Genomic DNA, 19,130 nt, shown 5'->3' with positions numbered 1-19,130 from the left:
GGTGTTGTTAAATTAATTAATTGCTATAATTCCGGGGCTACGAGTGAATATTTAGTGTAAATAAGTGTTGTTCAGTGCAGTACTCCTATATTATAAACAATATGGAACACGCGCGACCGCCGGCAGGACTTGTTCTAGAAGGCGGGCCGGCGAGCCGCGCGGACGCGTGGCGCAAGTGGCAACAACAGTTTAAGATATTCTTAAAAGCCTCGGGTGTACACAAGGAACCTGCAGATGTCCAGGCGAGCTTGCTTGTCAACTTGATCGGACCCGAAGGTTATGATATCTACTCGACGTTCAAATTTAAAAAGGAAGCTGATCGGGATGACGTCAGCATAATTTACTCCATGTTCGACGAACATTTCAACACTAAACCGAATACAACAATGATAAGGTTTAAGTTCTTTACCAGAAACCAGGAGAAAGGTGAAAGCATTGACGATTACGTAACTGCCCTAAAATTACTAAGTCAACATTGCGAGTTTGAAACTCTTGAGGACGGTTTAGTCAAAGATCGCATTGTATGTGGGGTCCAGGATTGTGCTGTGCGCGACCGACTGCTCAGGACAGATGACCTGACGTTAGAAAAAGCCGTCAGAATATGTCAAGCGAGTGAGATGTCATCGGAGGAGAATCAGCAGATTGAAGGTGTGAAGGCAGGTGCTGCAGCAGGAGCCGTGGACGCGATATACGGCGGAGGGTCGAGGTTCGGCCACGGCGGCGGCGGCGGCTGGGCGCGGCGAGGGCGCGGCGCGGGTGGCCACGGCGGCCAGGGCGCGCCCGCCCGCCCGCGGGACGAGCCTGCCGCGCTGTGCTGTATGGATTGCGGTGCGGATCGTTGTGATAGTGGCTCAAGGTGTCCAGCAAAAAGAGTCAGGTGTTATGTGTGCAATAAGCGAGGTCATTACAAAGTGATGTGTCCAGTGAAAAATGCCAAAAAGGTATATGAGTTGTGCGAGGATGACCAAGGTGATGAGAACGGTTTGTTTTATGTATCAACTATAGATGAACAAGTATGTAACGCTAATAGTAGCAATAAATGGTATCAATGTTTAAATTTAGCCTCTAATGGTATGGAAATAAGGTTCAAATTAGATACAGGTTCCGACCTTAATGTTTTATCATTGTTTACATTTGAAAAATTAGGATTTAATTCAGCCGATATAAAACCAAAAGTAATTAAAGCACAGTCGTTTTGTGGGAATTACATACCTATACTTGGAACGTGTAAAACATCATGGTTATATAAAAACAAAGTTTTCAATCTTGTGTTTGTTATTTCCTCGCACGAATGTCAAAGTGTTTTAGGTAAGAATGCGTGTGATGAGTTAGGATTGATAAAACGAATCTTATCTATCAATATGGACCAGTATAATGAATTGTTTAGCGGGTTAGGGAAGTTGCCTGGGACTTATAAAATTCAAATAGAAAAGAATGCGAGTCCGACGGTGTGCCCTGTCAGGAAAATACCTATCGGTGTTAGGGACAAGTTATTAGATGCCTTAAATAACATGGTAAAGTTGGGAGTAATTCGGAAGGTGAGTCACCCGACCGCGTGGGTCAACGGCATCGTGCTGGCGCCCAAGAAGAGCGGCGAGCTGCGGGTGTGCCTCGACCCGCGCCCGCTCAACCGCGTCATCCGGCGCGCGCACTACCCGCTGCCCACGCTCACGGACATCGCCACCAAGCTGCAGGGGGCCAGGTACTTCAGTAAGCTAGATGCCCGGTCGGGGTTCTGGATGGTCCAGATAGATGACGAAAGCGCCGACTTGTGTACATTCGGTACTCCTTTCGGTAGGTATCAATTTTTAAGGTTACCGTACGGAATAAATTCAGCTTCAGAAGTATTTCATGCGAAGGTGAGACAACTGTTGGAGGACCTGGAGGGCGTCGACTCATTCGTCGACGATATTATAGTCTGGGCTTCGAGCAAGGAGGAACATGACTTGCGACTACATCGTCTACTCGAGCGGGCTCGAGAGGTAGGTATCCGCTTTAACAAGGATAAGTGTGTGTTTTGCGTAGAGGAAGTTACGTATTTAGGCCACACGTTCAGTGCGAAAGGTATGAATATCGACAAAAACAAATTAAAAGCTGTGCAGGAAATGCCGACGCCGTCAGACAGAGCAGGCCTTGAACGTTTTATCGGTATGGTCAATTATTTGTCGAAATTTATACCTCGCTATTCTGAGACGGTGGAGCCACTACGAAGTCTATTAAAAAAGAATGTGGCGTGGTGCTGGGACGAGGTGCACTCGGGCGCGGTGGCGGCGCTGAAGGCGGCGCTGTGCGCGGCGCCGGTGCTGGCGCTGTACGACGTGGCGGCGCCCGTGCTGCTGACGGTGGACGCGAGCGCGGGCGCGCTGGGCGCCGCGTTGCTGCAGGCCGGCCGGCCCGTCGAGTTCGCCTCCACCACGCTCACCGATACCCAACGCAGGTACGCACAAATCGAAAAAGAGTTACTCGCCATTGTGTTTGCTCTGGAGCGTTTCCACCAATATGTCTTTGGGAGGACTGACGTCATCATTGAATCGGATCATAAGCCGCTAGAGGCGCTGTTTCTCAAGTCTCTCGACTCTGTGCCGGCGCGTCTGCAGAGAATGATGCTCCGAATTCAAGGTTATAGCTTCAAGGTCGTATATAAACCCGGAAAGTATATGTATTTAGCAGACGCATTGTCGCGGGCAGCGTTACCGGATGTAATGCTGGATAATAAACTTTCTGATGAGATTGAAGAGCAGTCTTGTTTTTTGCTTGAAAATGTTAGGTTCAGCAAGGAGAGATTACAGGACTTAAGGCAGGCTACACTCGAAGATGACGAATGTAAAATATTAATAAACTATATATTGTCAGGCTGGCCTATTAATAAATGTGATAGTGACGTGAGGGTACGGCAACACTGGGCGCACAGAGAGACACTCGAGTACGTGGAGGGCGTGCTGTTCAAGGACAAGCTGGTGCTGGTGCCGGCGCGGCTGCGCAGCGAGATGCTGGCGCGCGTGCACGAGGGGCACCTGGGCATCGACCGCTGCAAGCGGCGCGCGCGGGACGTCATGTGGTGGCCGGGCATGGCGCGCGACGTGGAGGCGGCCGTGCGCGCGTGCCGCGCCTGCGCCGAGGCGGCGCCGCGCCCGCGCCGGGAGCCGCTGATGCCGCACAGCGTACCCGACCTCCCATGGTTCAAGCTAGGTTCCGATATTTTTGAGTACGGAAACAATAAATACATCGTAATCATAGATTATTTTTCTAACTTCATTGAAGTTGCACAATTGAATAATATCGGAACCAGGGCTGTAGTGACGGCGATGAAGGAGCAGTTCGCAAGGTACGGTATACCACATGAGCTCATTACAGATAATGGCCCGGCCTATGCTTCAAAAGAATTTAAGAAATTCGCCACTGAGTGGGGTTTTAAGCACACGACGAGTTCCCCAAATTATGCGCAGTCCAATGGTTTGAGTGAAAGAGCGGTAAGGACTATAAAAGAATTAATAAGTAAAACGACGTGTACTAATTCTGATTTTTACTTGGGTCTTTTGAATCTGAGGGCGACGCCGCGAGACGGCATCGGGTCCCCGGCGCAGCTGCTGATGGGGCGGCGCCTCAACACGCGGCTGCCGGCGAGCGAGGAGCGGCTGCGGCCGGAGCGCGACCCCGCGCGGGACCACGCCGCCGTGCTGCACCGCCGAGAGGCCAGCAAGCGCTGGTACGACGCGCGCGCGCGCCCGCTGTCCCCGCTGGCGCCGGGGGACCGCGTCGTGGTCCTCGACGACAACAGGAGGCGGTCTATGAGTGTCCAGTCAAAAGCTGATCAACCTCGGTCCTATTTTGTCCTCGACAAATCAGGTAGGAGGTACAGGCGTAATCGACGCCATCTATTAAAAATCGAGCAACCTTCTGAAACTGCACGTTCTTCCTATCCTTATTCCCATAAGGAGAGTGAAATGAAAGAAAGTTCCAGTAGTGGTGAGTCATTTTCCGATGCTCTGCCTGCAGACGACGAGCTCGCGAGCGACGACGCCGCCGCGGCGCCGGGCGACGCGCACAGGCAAGTCCGACAGGCCGCCCAACAACGTCCTTGGTTATTCCTTGTCACGCATTAGATTCGGCAGAAAATTGTAAACAATTTATTAATAATGATTATAATTTTAAAATTCTTACATTTAATATAAGAAGTCACAGTAAAAATTTTGATAGCTTCCTTGTTCTTCTGCACCGTCTTGATACACCTTTCGATATAATAATTTTAACTGAATGTCGCCTCGGGCATAATCCAATTATTAAAAACATAAAAGGTTATTCGCACTTTAACACTAAGACATTTAGCAACCAAAATGGTGGTATAATAGTATACTTAAAAGAAAAGTGGAATGCCACAATTACCGAACCTATATTTAATGATGCAAACTGTCTTTTAATTAAACTTTCAAATAACTTTCACATCATTGCCTTATACCGATCTCCTTCTATAATAAATATAGATACATACATGGAATCCTTAGATAATCTTCTCGATACGCTTAAAAGCAGCAAAGAATTAATATTGGCTGGTGATATAAATATAAATATTTTAACAGGATCAAATGATAACCGGAAGTCAGATTATTTATGCCTTATGTCAGAACATGGTCTAGTACCAGCTATAACTATACCGACAAGAGAAAACTCTTGTATTGATCACATCCTAGTTAGAACCAAGTGTGAATCGAAAGCTGTTGTATGTAAAACTTCAGTAACGGATCACGACATACCAATTGTCGGTTTTAAACTTCAATGTGAAAATGGCCATTCTTATTCATCATCAACACAGCAACGTAAAACAGATTTTTCAGCTGTTGCAGCTGAATTGGAAAGATATGATTGGTCCCACATCACCTGTAATAACGATGTCGAGGAAGCTTCTCAGGCGTTTACATCTCACCTTAATGCTACAATCGAAAAACATACTTGTGAAATAAATGTCTCAAGATCTAAACACATTAAAAAACCATGGATCACCCCGGGTATACTTAGATGTACAAGACATAGGGACAAATTACATTTAAAATGCAGAAAACATCCTAAAGATCCTAGCGCCCGGCTTATTTACAATAGGTATAAAAACTTTTGCAACAATCTCCTCCACAAAATTAAATCCGATTATGAAAACAAACTCCTTACTGACAGCAAAAATGATACAAAAAAATTATGGAGCGTCATAAAAAATATCTGTGAAATATCAAATACTAAAACAAATGCTTCAATTACACTATTAAATAACAAAGATACACCAAAAGAATCTCTAAATGAGTGCAATACGTATTTCACAACAATAGGAAATGATCTAGCTAATAAAATACTGACAGAAACTGGTCAAACTGAAACAAATCTTGCCTACTTGTCAAAGTCTAATTCTTCCCCAGCTTCCTCATTTTTTATGAACCCCACGGATAAGACTGAAATAATTGATTTAATTCGACAGTTAAAAAATGATAGCGCTCCTGGAATTGACGGAATACAAAACCTTTTACTCAAACATATTATACATACGATCATAGAACCCATTACTCATATATTTAATCTCAGTCTTTTGAACGGAGTCTTTCCATCTGTGTGGAAAACTGCATCTGTTACACCTGTTCATAAAGGAGGCGAAAAAAACAATCACTGTAACTACAGACCTATCTCCTTACTTGCCACTCTCTCCAAACTTCTAGAAAAGATTGTCAGTAAAAGGCTTGTAAATTTTCTCGAGACTAACAATATCCTTTCACCTACTCAGTTCGGGTTTAGGCAAGGGAAATGTACTGAAGATGCTGTACACACAATTCTTAATTCTATTTCATCCAAGCTTGACAAAAACGAATGCTGCATTGGTGCCTTCCTAGATCTAGCGAAGGCATTTGATACAGTGTCGGTCCCTATTCTCCTACAAAAACTCGAAAACATTGGGGTCAGAGGCATAACTCTAGACTGGTTCAGAAGTTACCTTACAAACAGGCAACAGCTAGTAAAAGTAGGAAACAATTGTAGTGATCTCATGCCGATAAAATATGGAGTACCGCAAGGTAGCATACTGGGTCCAATTCTATTTCTTCTTTACATCAATGATATACACTCTTCTCTTCCATCCACCCTTAATGCAGAAGTAGTTTGCTATGCCGATGATACGGCGATTCTATTTTCTGGAAACTCTTGGAGTTCTGCAGAATCAAATGCTGTGGAAGGCCTTTCCAACATAGCAAAGTACCTATCAAGAAATTTACTGACCTTGAACACAACGAAAACTAAGTACATTTGTTTCCACAAGACAACTGCCTCACAGCCCAAAATATCTGTACCGTTAAAAATACACACATGCAATCGTCTGTCTGACTCCTGCTTCTGCGATAGCATCCTTCGAGTAGACGCAATTAAATATCTCGGCGTAATCTTAGACGAAAAGCTAAACTTTAATAAACATATTGATGCATTATCCACCAGGGCCAGAAAACTCATAAATATTATGAAACTTCTGCGCAATGGCGCTAACAAAGATACACTCCGACTGGTGTATGTAGCCTTGTGTGAATCGGTCCTCAGTTATTGCATATCTTGCTGGGGTGGTTCCTGTAAAAGTAATATGATCACTCTAGAAAGAGCTCAGAGATCGATCATAAAAGTTATGTACAAAAAACCTAGAAGATATCCAACCACTACCTTATATAAAGAATACAACATACTGAGTATACGGAAATTATTTATAATTAGAGTCGTCCTTCTTCAGCACCGTAAGACACTTAACTCCAGTAATTACAGACAGCTACTAAAACAAAGAATATTTAGAATAGACACAGTGCCCGCCAATACCACATTTGCCCAAAGATTCCCGCCCTTCCTCCACCCCCATATCTACAACAAACTCGCTAAATCGTGTAACATTAAAGAGCTAACTACTAAAGCCGCACAAAAAGTAGTTTTGAAATGGCTTCACCATCTTAATTATTTTGAGACTGAAGAACTATTATTAATAAGGAAATAATTTAATCATTAACTTACCGCTGCTGCCCTTAAAATTTACTTCCTGCACTAAATTAATATACCTAAGTATATCATTATTAATATACAGACACTTACTTACATTGATTCTTCTACTTAAGCATAAGTATTATTAATATGTATTATTATTATTTATACTGATCTATCTATAAATATATATATATAAATACATATACTTTTATTTATTATTATCTATATTTTAGTTTAGCTATATTCCATAAAATGTTTGGTTAACTACATTACTCCATACCCAACAATACATATTTTATTACTCAGTCGATTTATATTTATAAATAAGAATGCATGTTTCTTTGTTTTTAAATACCAAAATGGTTAATTTTTTGTTTAGAAGTTATTTTAATTTTATTTTATTTTATTTTGTGACTAATGAATATAAGTCAACGAAAAATGTTCCTATGATTAGTCTTAGTAATTTAAACATTGTTTACATTTGTTTTTACTGTAAGTGCTACCTACCTTCTTTGTTAATATTATACCTTTTATAACCGGTACACCGGCATCCACGACACAGGCCGAGCCTAGTGTGGAAGCCACCAAAACTCGTAAATTTACTAACTCACACACTTCCAATTTAATTTCATAATATTGTACTTACTCATTTAAATTCATAGGTGTTTAAATAAATATTTTTGAATTTTGAATTGAATTTTGAACAGGCTCGCAATCTTATAAAGAAACATTACACTAAGTAGTACGTAGGTTTTTAAACTGAACGGTACAAAGTACCTATACTTATGATGCTTGTTACATTGCTTGGTATTTTTAATGATTATGTAATCTATTGTAAGCAGTTAAAAACCTTTCTGATGCATATTTTATGAGTATGTATGTAGATAGGTACCTAAAGCTAATAAGCATTAGACATTATGTATCTGATCTGAGTGTTCAGTTTAGTTATTATATCTAAGTATATCAGAGATTCTATGCATTGTAGTTTTAAACTTTGTATCAAGTATGTATTACCATTATTAACAGTTAAGTAAGTACCTAAATGTATGATCAAAGGTAGGTTGTAAGAAATAATTATCTATGTTTAGACGATATATAACTACCTAAATGTAAACATTAAGATTTTGATCAAAGATTAACATTAAGATTTTGTTTTCTTTACGGGAGAGATATGGCATGGTTGAATATTGTAAGAAGTATTTGTAAGACATAATTATCTTTGTTTAGAGTATAGTATAGATGTAAGTACCTACGAAGATTATAAATAAGAACTTGTTTTCTTTACGGGGAAGATGTTATGATCGAATATTGTGTATGTGTGGGTAAGCATAAATAAATCAGTCACTATCCAACCATCGTGTATTATTCACAACACCAAGGAGTTTAAAAAACCTTATAGTTCGATCACTCTCTATTATAGCCTTGTCCGCAGTATTCTGGAATACGGTTGTATCATATGGTCTCCGTTTTACGTAGTTCATAGCGATAGCATAGAGAGAGTACAAAGGAGATTTCTCAGGATATTGTCGTACAGGTGTAATTTTGGACGCACCCTATCTAGTTATGACCAAAGGTTAAATAAATTTAACATTATGCGTTTGGATGTCCGCAGAAAACAATCTGACTTAATTCATTTACACAAAATCATACACAACATGATAGACTGTCCCGACTTGTTATCCCTAATCAATTTTAATACACGCAATAGATGTCGCAAATACCTACCTTTTACCCTGAGGGTGTACATTAACAACACTTCCTACTACAATCCAATAGTGAGAATGTGTAGAGTTTATAATGAAACCATACAATCATTTCCAGACATAGATGTTTTTGACTGCCGTAGGTATAAATTCAAAGGATGCTTAACCAAAATCTTTAAAAATAGCACGCCATTATAAATTTAATTTTTTCAATTTGATTATTTATTTTTCAAAATTACTTTTAATTTAATAGAATAGAATAGAATAGTATAGAATATTGTCAGTATTATTACATTTTTAAATTTTATATCGATTAAAATTTTTAATTAAATATAAATTACAAAAATTGTATCGTTATTGAAATATGTTTGTAAATTATGTATAATTGTTTGTACCTATTGAATGAAATTATGAACACTTGATAGATATTATGATAAATTAATTATGTAGCATGTTCCTTATATTAATATGATTATGTGTATGCATGCTTTGGAATGAAATCTAGATCTATGTACTTCAATGCTTATATTCCTAATTTGTAATGATTTTATTCTGTTTTGTGTACCAAATAAATAAATAAATAAAGTAAGTAATAATTTAAGGTTTACACAAATTATATGTGACAGTACAAATATACCTAAGCAGGAACTGTTCTTTTTTGATGTTGGTGCAGTGACAAAGTAATCTGAAGAAATATGGCACCAACTTCAAAAAAGAACAGTTCCTGCTTAGGTATATTTGTACTGTCACATATAATTTGTGTAAACCTTAAATTATTACTTACATTTTAGTGGTTTTTTGGAGTCGGTTTTTTTTTTTTAAATTATTATTTTATTTTATAGTTTTTAGTTTATTTGCAATAATTTTCAATCAAAAGTAAGATGCAAATGATACCAAAAAGTCCTACTAATCAATACGAATCATTCAAGCCTAAACACGAGGTAGTTGCTATATACCGTTGAGGAGTTCCCCTGACTGCCTTCCGTTTCCATCATCAGATCAGCTCAAGGTCACCATCATATTTTATTGTTATAAGAACTATATTTACGTTCTTAATTTCATTAGAATCGGTTAATATGTGTCCAAAATGGAAATTCATACCCTGTTTTTACCCCTTTACCCACCCTTAGGGGTGAGATAAAATTCTGAAAAAAAAATGGGACCACCTGTAAGCTCAACCCAATACAACAAAAAAAGAATTTTCAAAATCGGTTCATAAACGGCGGAGTTATCGGTGAACATACATAAAAAAAAAAAAAAATATCCCGACGAATTGAGAACCTCCTCCTTTTTTTGAAGTCGGTTAATAAAAAACGAAAAAAGTTTACATTTTCTCCTGTCATCTGCATACATTATCTGTCAAAAGTTTCATGAGAGTTTCCATTAGAGGCGCCACTTAGTATGCGAGAAAACGTAAACTTTTATAGTTTTCGACAAACTATCAAACCTGTACTAGACCTGTTGGTAGGTACTAGTATTTATTTATATGCAATGTAAGGAGAAGTGTAAATCTACCCAACTGTTGACCCACAGTACAGTACCTAGAATCTCGAAGCTAATGTAGTTTCCGTTAAAAATGGCTGTTTTTTACATAAACTTCTTCATTCTAGGTACTAGGTATTGGGACGTAGTTTCTAAAAATTTGAATTAGCATGAGGAGGGTGTGAAACGTGGCAGTTTTGGTAAAAAAGCTTATAGACATAACATAAACATTTCTTTATTGCAACACAAAGAGTACAATTCATTGTAGCCCTGGTTCCTAAACTAGGGTAACCTGTGTGTCAGGAACCAGTAATATAATAATAGAAATAAAATCAACGTGATTGATTAGGTATGTTAGAAATACGAAGGCTAACACAAAGTGTCGCCAGGTAGCCAATTCTCAACCTAAGTTCCAATTTCTCCATAGTCGGTTAAAGCATAACCAGGGAGTAGTGGTTGACTTTTGGCACATCTGTAATGAAATTTATATGGAGATGACGTTTATAAATCAATCCCTGTCGGTTAGATAACCGACTATGGAGAAAGTCGTGGCACTAAGTGTTAGAATTCATAGTAAAATATAAAAAAATTCTGGCAAGAACAAAATGTATCCTGCAAATTCCATATTTTTTTCAGTTCCTATACGTTCGGTGGGTACAGTCAACAAAAACGACGCAAGTGACGACATAAATTACTCGCCTTATTGTCAGCAGCTCACTCGCCTCGGTGAATATGAATGAGGTCTATGACACTGCAGTTTGAAGCCTCGTATTCCGGGGCCAAACTGAACTCTGAAATTAGTTGATCTTCAACTTTAATTGCTATCTGTTATTCAGAAGTATATGCAAAGGTAGCCTCAGAAAGTTCTTTGGTTATGTGTATGTGAATTGAAATGATGATGGGCACCAATATATGGAAGCTGGGACCAGCACCAATAGAAATGAGTGATACGTCGTTGAAAAGGTATTTTTTGCAGAATATGAATAACGGAAGCGCTAGTCTTGTATTACTGTCCAATTAGAATAATCGTACCTTGAAAGTTTTTATATTTTATTTCTGTAATTTTAATGTTTTTGTTAGTTTTTCACATTCATTTTTAATTTTTATAACAAAATGATCATATTTCATATAATATTATATTTCTTTATTATCTCAGTAAATAAAACCAGTTGAAAGTAATTTCTCCTATTTCAATAATACGTGTTTACGTGTATTACGCCCTAACTGTCATCAGGAGAGAGAGTGCAATGCCATAGAAAAATACTTCCTTCCGATGACTATATTTCAAAATGGACAACAAATACGGATTTGTCGCCATAATACATTTTTGCTCACTTGAAAAGAGCTATCCAACGATGTATGTCTCATCTTTATTGGACATAGGTCCCAAAACGCCCATTGTCATTTGCAATGACTGCTTAAACATTGCATTGAATTTTAATATTAATATCGTAAGGATTGAGTTTACCAAACTGGACAAAACTTAGGTTGCGTTCGCAGTAGGGAAACTGATTGCCGCCGACTAAAGTCTGTTTTTTAATCTCAGATACTAAATTGACAGATTCTGAACGGTTCATTAACAGTTGATTATCCCGCCAATAGAACAATACGTAAATAATCGCGGCCCAATCGACAGCTGATGGACAGTCTAGGATCTGTCAATTTAGTATCTGAGATTAAAAAACAGACTTAAAAAATTTGCAGCGTTACGCGCTTTGTAACGAGCAAACAGTTTCTCTTCTACTGGATTAGGTACAAACAAAGAATTGAATCAAATTTCAGATGTTTCTGAGCATTTGTTTTAATGAAAGTGGTTTTCATCTGCCTGTGACAGGGGTTTAATGCTAAAACTGTTTGTTGGACTGAAAGTTTTCATTCTACCGTTTTTACATAGCTAGGAGAATGAAGAATCATTTCGAGAAGGACTTTATTACAGGATACTTATTTCATTCTAAATTGAAAAGATTTAATCAGTTTTATTTAATTAAATTAAAAATTCAATTTAAGGTCCTTCATGTGGGAAAACCAGTAAAAAAATGGTGTCCGCAAAAAATAATAGTAAAATCAATTTTCTTAAGTAACTATCGGAAGTTTATAAAAGAGCGCCCTTTACATAATATTTTCTATTATTGTTATCTAAACATAAAAAGTACAAAAATACCTCATAATAATTAATTCTCGTACTGTTATTCCGGGTTTCGAATACTCTCCGCACCAATATTAGTTTAAGCTCTATTGGTTTATGCAAATACAGCATTAGTATTGATAATTTTATGTGCAACTACTTAATAAGATTTCTAAAGCCTTTGCGAACAGCTGTGCAGTGGATCTCTATGCAGCGATAGTCTATCTAGTGATAGAGAATAAGTAGTCTGAATTCCATTTAATTCTGAGAGAGCGGTGGTAGCTCAGTCGGGTAAGCGCCCGCTTCTCACGCCAGAGATGCGGGTTCGAATTCCGGCGCTGACATGTACCAATGAGTTATTTGAAATTAAGTACAATGTATACCATCGCTCTTACGGTGAAGAAAAACATCGTGAGGAAACCTGCATATTATCTAGATTTAGCTCATCTAGGTATATGAATCCACCAACCCGCAATAGACCAGCGAGGTGGGAAATGGTCTAAGCTTAGGAAGGCAGTTTAGACCTATGGGATATGCACAAAGGTTCCACTCGAGAGAGCCGGGTAGGTACTTTCACCCCCATAGAGAATAGAATAGAATGGATCCATTCAATTCTGTATGTACAACCGACTCGGTTTCAGATTAATACTACTTTTCAGCTAAGATGATTCCTGTGATAGTTCACAATTTTCCAAATTACGCTCAAATATTATTGCGAAATCAGTGTCAATTAATTACATGTCATTTGATACGACTCAATAGAAAAAATCTAAAGAATTTAATTAATGGGATAATTCTAATACCGTCCAACTCAAAACCTCTCCATAACGTCACTTTACGTCACAGCAAACATCTTAGCTGAAACAAAGTATGGCATATTTTTTGGCGCGCATGCAAAAGCAGGCATTTAGGCTGCCTGTCCACCGGAGCGGGCTAGCGGAGCGAGCTAGCGGAGCGGTGCGCGAGGGTATAATAAGTATTGGGCCAATAAAATTGCATGAGTGCAGTTGTTACCACATTCCAACGACTGTATTTGCACAAAAAAATACGCTAGTCTGAAACCGCTCTTTGACATTATAGGAAACGTTAAGAAAACTAAATTATATATCTTTTGTCTTTTTATTACTAATACTGAAACCAGAAACATCTCATGGCCAAACATGATAAAAGGTACATAAATGTTATACGACGACCGAATGGCGTAGTGGTTAGTGACCTGACTACTGAGCCGATGGTCCCGGGTTCGATTCCCGGCTGGGGCAGATATTTGTTTAAACACAGATATTTGTTCTCGGGTCTTGGATGTGCCCGTAAAATGGCAATAGGCCCGCCCCCTATTACATTGGGACTAACATAACACTCTGGCGAAAAGTGGGTGCAGCAATGCACCTCTGCCTACCCCGCAAGGGAGTACATTAGTACAAGGCGTGAGTGCGTGTTTTTTTTTTTTTTTTAATGTTATATAAACTAAAGTTAGTAATGTTTCCTGCTTTATTGCAGCGCCTTTCCTGAAAACAACTTTTTATACTAACTGCTAATTACTTCGCTATTCCAGTCATTGAGTTTAAAACTAAATATTTTCTACAGAAATTTGTAGTTTCCTCGAGTTCGGTGGCGTTTTGGGGAAATGTATGAATTTGACAGTTCGAATGTAAAAGTGGAAAAAACTCAATTATGTAGCCTAGGGCCTCTTGCACAAACATATTAAATCTAGATTAAGGGCGTCTTGCACAACAAAGTTAATCAAAATTAAATAGTTTGTCTCTTGCCCTGACAGTATAAATGTCAGAGCAAGAGGTCATAGATTTAAATTTATTTAACTTTGTTGTGCAAGACGCCCTTAGTGTCAAATCACGATTTAAGAAACGTCAATCTATATAAATTTGTGGCTTAAATCAAGATTTAACACTAAATCTAGATTTAATATGTTTGAGCAAGTTGCCCTTAGTACGAGTACCTATATTTACGTAGTAAAAAAAAAACATTTTAATGGATTATGTAGTTAAAAAGAAAAAAACATTTTAATGGATTACTTACCTATGGCTACAGAGTGTTAACTAGATCAACTACTGCCTCTGTGGTCTAGTGGTAGAAGCTTCGCTTCATGACCCAGAGGTCCCGGGTTCGATTCCCGGGTGGGACCATCAATTTGTGTTTCTAAATTGTGGTTCTAAGTTTGGTTAATAGGACATAGAAGGCTGATCACCTGTTGTCCGAAACAGTGAAAACGATCCATGCTGTCGGATGGGCATGTAAAGCAGTCGGTCCTGCGCCTAGCTCTCTCCAGTCGTGTCGGTCAATCCGTCCCATTGGGCTATGAGAGTGATGGAACAGAGAGTGCTCCTGTGTACTGCGCACACACTTGGGCACTATAATCTACTCCTGCGTAGATGGCTGATCTCAATTGAGATTGGCCGCCGTGGTCGAAACTCGGCTAGGAGGACATTATTATTAACTAGATACGAGTACAACAAAACGGCCACCAGATACACCTCAATCAAAATTTATTTACATGCAAAAGTTGCAACGGTGCTGGCCAGCGAGAAAAAAAAACATCGGCACGCTCAGAATAATAAATAGCGACATCGCATTTACGTTCGACATTTGAAAAAGTGAACAGATGGTTTTACCGGAAGCACTCCGGGAGTGAGCTATTGAAATCGAATTTCTGAACGTGCCTCTGCTTCATATTCCCATAATATTATCTGATTGTATACCTACCTAATAATTCTTGGAATAAATTTCTACTGCTAATGCGTGGGTAAGTACTTAATTGTTTTTGTTATGAAGGTAAAATTAATTATTTGACGGAGTCCCTAATACAGCCATTGGCTTAATTGGAATATGTTATGAACATGAAATTTTTGTGATTCAGCAGATTTTTATTAACTTTTTTTTACATCAGGCGGCCTCGTGTGAAACATGTGATTAAAAAAAAATTGTATCTTGTTGCGCGTAGTATTTCTCTCACAGCTCGCTTGATTGCGATATCGCTCAGGTCTTACCTTTTACCAGGACTTATCAAAATCTGGGAAGTCTTGTAATCAGCTCGGACATTATACAGATTGATACAAAAGTGGTATACCAACCTGAAAGGGGGTTGATCAGGGGTATATTCTATTCTCAGGGGATCATTCTGAACATCTTTCGTTCTACAAGTTTTGAAAATTCGCGGTTGGCCTATTATACCACTTTTGGAACAACCTGTATAGGTAACTTGCAGATGATAAATAAAGTCCATGCAACATGAGACGGCAGGTTTTTCAGGCGAGAAGATAAAGGTGCAAGTTGACGGCGGGCGACGTGACGTTACAGCAGGCGAGTGTGCCGCAACGTCACTACTATTCCTAGATGCATTGACACCACTATCTATCTCTATGGGATCCATTTGACAGCTAGTGACGCTGGATGATACATCGCGTTCTGCATCCTCATGTCGTCAGCCACCAATTTTCACCTTAACCTTTATTCTAATATACTAAACTTATGTAGATACGTAGATAGAGATATTATTCATTTGTACACAACTAACTGTGACCAGATCAAACTTATTCCTAAACATATTGGATAACATTGTTTTACATTTATTTGTCACAATATATTTTACAATAATAAATTAATTAAGTATATTTTCTGATAGCATATTCATTTAAATAATTACGGGTGACATAATAGACTATCTTTAAGTCCTCGCATAGTTTCTAAAACGAAATAAAGTATTAGCCCTTTCCATACTAAGTTTAAAATATATTTGAACTCAAATTGGTATCTAACATAATGATATAAACATTATTTTTATTCGACTCACCCTTAAAACATATCAGCAGCAACAAATCAAATGTCCAAATCCCGCGCAAAATCATTTTACAAAACATCAATCACTACACTGCACTATAAAACTTTTTTTTTCTTTATCCTTTTTATTCTACAATTTTTCTGTAATCCTATCTGGCTGGAAAGCCATCAAGTCTCTTTTAAAAACAAAGTTAATCTGACAGTTGGATTCTGAATTCAAATTCGGAATATTGCGTCGGGCGCGCGGCAAAATGACAAGCGTCTTCTTCGCACGAATTGTCGCTAGGCACTGAGAGGAGAGGCCCTCCCGCCCATAGCCGCTCCACCTGGCCAGCCTGCCACGAGCGGCTACGACCGGCTACGACGCTACGACCACAGACTACGAATATCTCGTAGCACAATACACACATTTACGTGTTGCTGAAGAAATTTACCTACCAATTTTTACAGGCTGTGGCAAACTTTTTGGTCACAAATTAAAGCATTACGTTTCGATTGAAATGAAAATTATATCGGACTGCCAAAAACATCCTCCAGACGTGCCCCGCCGGTTTCTTTCCCTGAGCCTCTTTTACCCTTTGTTTATTTATCTTTGTATTCTAAACACCGAAGTATTTCGCAATTTTGAAGTAATTGCGTCGAAAAATATTTGACTACGTTAAATTTGATTTTCGTCGTTTAAATCCAGATTGAAGTTTTTCATGGATTCCCAAGTAACATTTCATTCGAGCTTAGGTTGTAAGAAATGCCTTTAGGTTTTATAAGGGTTGTGAAAAGGTTAATGCTTTGCTATCTGGTCATATTGAGTACTTGAGAATGATTAATAAGTCCTAAAACCAATTGTTTATTAATACAACCTTGGAGCTGCTAATAAGAGTTTAAATTAACGTTATTTTAACTTGTATTTCAAGAGCATATAGTTCTAGGATCTTATAGTTGTCGTAGACTCCTGATAAGGTTCTAGAAAAGCTAGCATTTATGCTAAAGTGAGAGCTTAAGGTTAAATTTTTAACCTCAATACAACCATAAAGTTATGGAATGTTGAAATCACTTATAAGTAATTTTTAAAACCTATCTTAAACCTTTAGGCTGATGAGAGTTGTCTAGGCAAACAAATTAGGACTACTTGGTGAAAACCAAAAGCATTAAGCACTGGCTATGAGCTAAACGCATGATTTAAGTCTTTCAAGAATATTTTAAAGCTTTAGAGGCATCCTCAAAATATGTTTAATGCTTTTTAGTAATTTCCTAACGGCCGCCATATTTTTTCACTGAAATAAAAAAAAAACTTGGCAAAAAGATAAATTTTAATTAAGTAGGGGAAAATTCAGTAGCGTATGCTATACTATTCCAAATATATGTTTTTTTTTATATAGACAGTACTTTTATTTCTAATATAACTTTACACCAAACATAATTTTTTTTCTATTTTTTTAAATTAAAATATCTTCAAATTTATTATTACAAAAGGCCCGTCACGTATACAGAACTATTATTCAAAAGTACCACGATAAAGTGCTAGTCGCAAAGTTTTTCATATTTCCTGACTTCAGCCTAACTACTTACTATATTATGTGTTCTTTCGAAACACACAGCGTTGAGTGAAGAAGCAATTATTTGATTTCTTAGTATAAATAGGAAAAAATGGGTTTTTACATACCAATCTGCTGTATTTTCCTCTCTTTCACTTTAGCCAGTGGACAGTGCAGTCTAGAATCTGGATTCTACTCTGTGACGCGCTGTCAAATTTCTGTCATAGCTTTTTGATTTCTTGAATCAAACGCGTTTATATATTTTTGAAAATGGATTTTTTACTAATAATCCATGATAATATTCGTGTTTGTGGAATAAAACAATCAATAAAAGTGTTAATTCACTTAATGTATAAAAAACTCTGTATGAGACATCGTACTTTTCGTCAATGTACAAAAAAATAATTTCGCGCCGCTACCGACGACGCTCCGCCCGCGGGCCGGTATTAATATTTTTTTCAGAAAACCGAGAAGATCACAAGATTACATGAAGATATTATGATAAATCTCTGTGATAGTGTGAAATATGCTCTCCAGCAATTGGATTCATACCTACCTTCGAAGTCTGAACTGAGTAAGTCAGAAAACTATTTCACGCATGAATCTTTTTCGGTTCCAAAACATTGCAATTTACAAATGATATTTTATCTTTGTGCTCATACCTTTAAACCAGAAACCAGCTCTGTTCAATGGTGTTTCTTTATTCAAATAGTATTTACGTTGTTACATACTGTATTTACATAGTTTAACTCCATTTGGTAAAGCTAAAAAATTCTCATAAGAGAATGCTTACTTATATGAGAACATTTAAGTTTGTTCCTATTCATTTAATGCCATGTTATCTAGCATTAGGAAGCCTCTCAGATGGGCTACAGATGCTTGTTAGACCTTTGGTTGTTGGGTTTATAACCTTTACACTGCTTACTTTGAATTTAAATGTTTCAATTCTAAACATGGTATTGATGTTTGGTTTCACAAGTTTGAAAATATTTTCACATCTGGTATTAATTAGTTAACATGTACCTACCTATCTACATAATATACCAACCTTTTGATTGCTGCATGCATAGATGTGTTGTCGCAAAATATTTGTAATTTGTTGATTACATTATTTATTTACCAAGTGTTTATGAAGGGTGACACAATGAAAATAAGTCACTATTTATGCCCTTATGTGGGTCACCTCTGACTACCCCTTCGGGGATTTGAAGTCGTGTGTATATTATACAGAGAACTTTACACTTATATTAGCAGTTTCACTATTGAGACTGTCATCTTAAAATAAATTAAATATGACATGCAGTGCTGTGGCTGACAATATTGACTTGCAACCAATGGCTTAAGCCAGTAGCATAGTTTGACCTAGCGGATGGGTTGATGAGATTATAATTTATAAAATCTCTTGGCTAATATTTATCCCTATATTTACAACTTTTGTTGTCTTATAGGTTTTTTACCATAATACCTTCTTACAACTTATATGTATACATGTTGTTTTATGCTCAC

At 37.9% G+C, this 19,130-nt stretch overlaps 1 protein-coding gene across 2 annotated transcripts in view; it reads right to left on the bottom strand.

Annotated features, from left to right (window-relative positions):
* LOC105383102 overlaps window positions 1-16,448 on the bottom strand; it is a 76,060-nt gene extending 59,612 nt beyond the window's left edge. For both annotated transcript variants that reach the window (XM_048633636.1, XM_038119867.2), the window contains exon 1: window positions 16,106-16,448. Coding sequence is in view for 1 of the 2 variants with exons in the window: in XM_038119867.2 (XP_037975795.1) it covers window positions 16,106-16,172 (67 nt within the window). In the remaining variant the exon portion in view is untranslated. The remainder of the gene's footprint in view (window positions 1-16,105) is intronic.
* Between the last annotated feature and the right edge of the window lie 2,682 nt (window positions 16,449-19,130).

Source organism: Plutella xylostella, chromosome 6, assembly GCF_932276165.1.
Source record: "Plutella xylostella chromosome 6, ilPluXylo3.1, whole genome shotgun sequence".
Classification (NCBI taxonomy): Eukaryota; Metazoa; Arthropoda; class Insecta; order Lepidoptera; family Plutellidae; genus Plutella; species Plutella xylostella.
The sequence above is the reverse complement of the archived record's forward strand: the minus strand, read 5'-3'. Positions and strand labels throughout refer to the sequence as shown.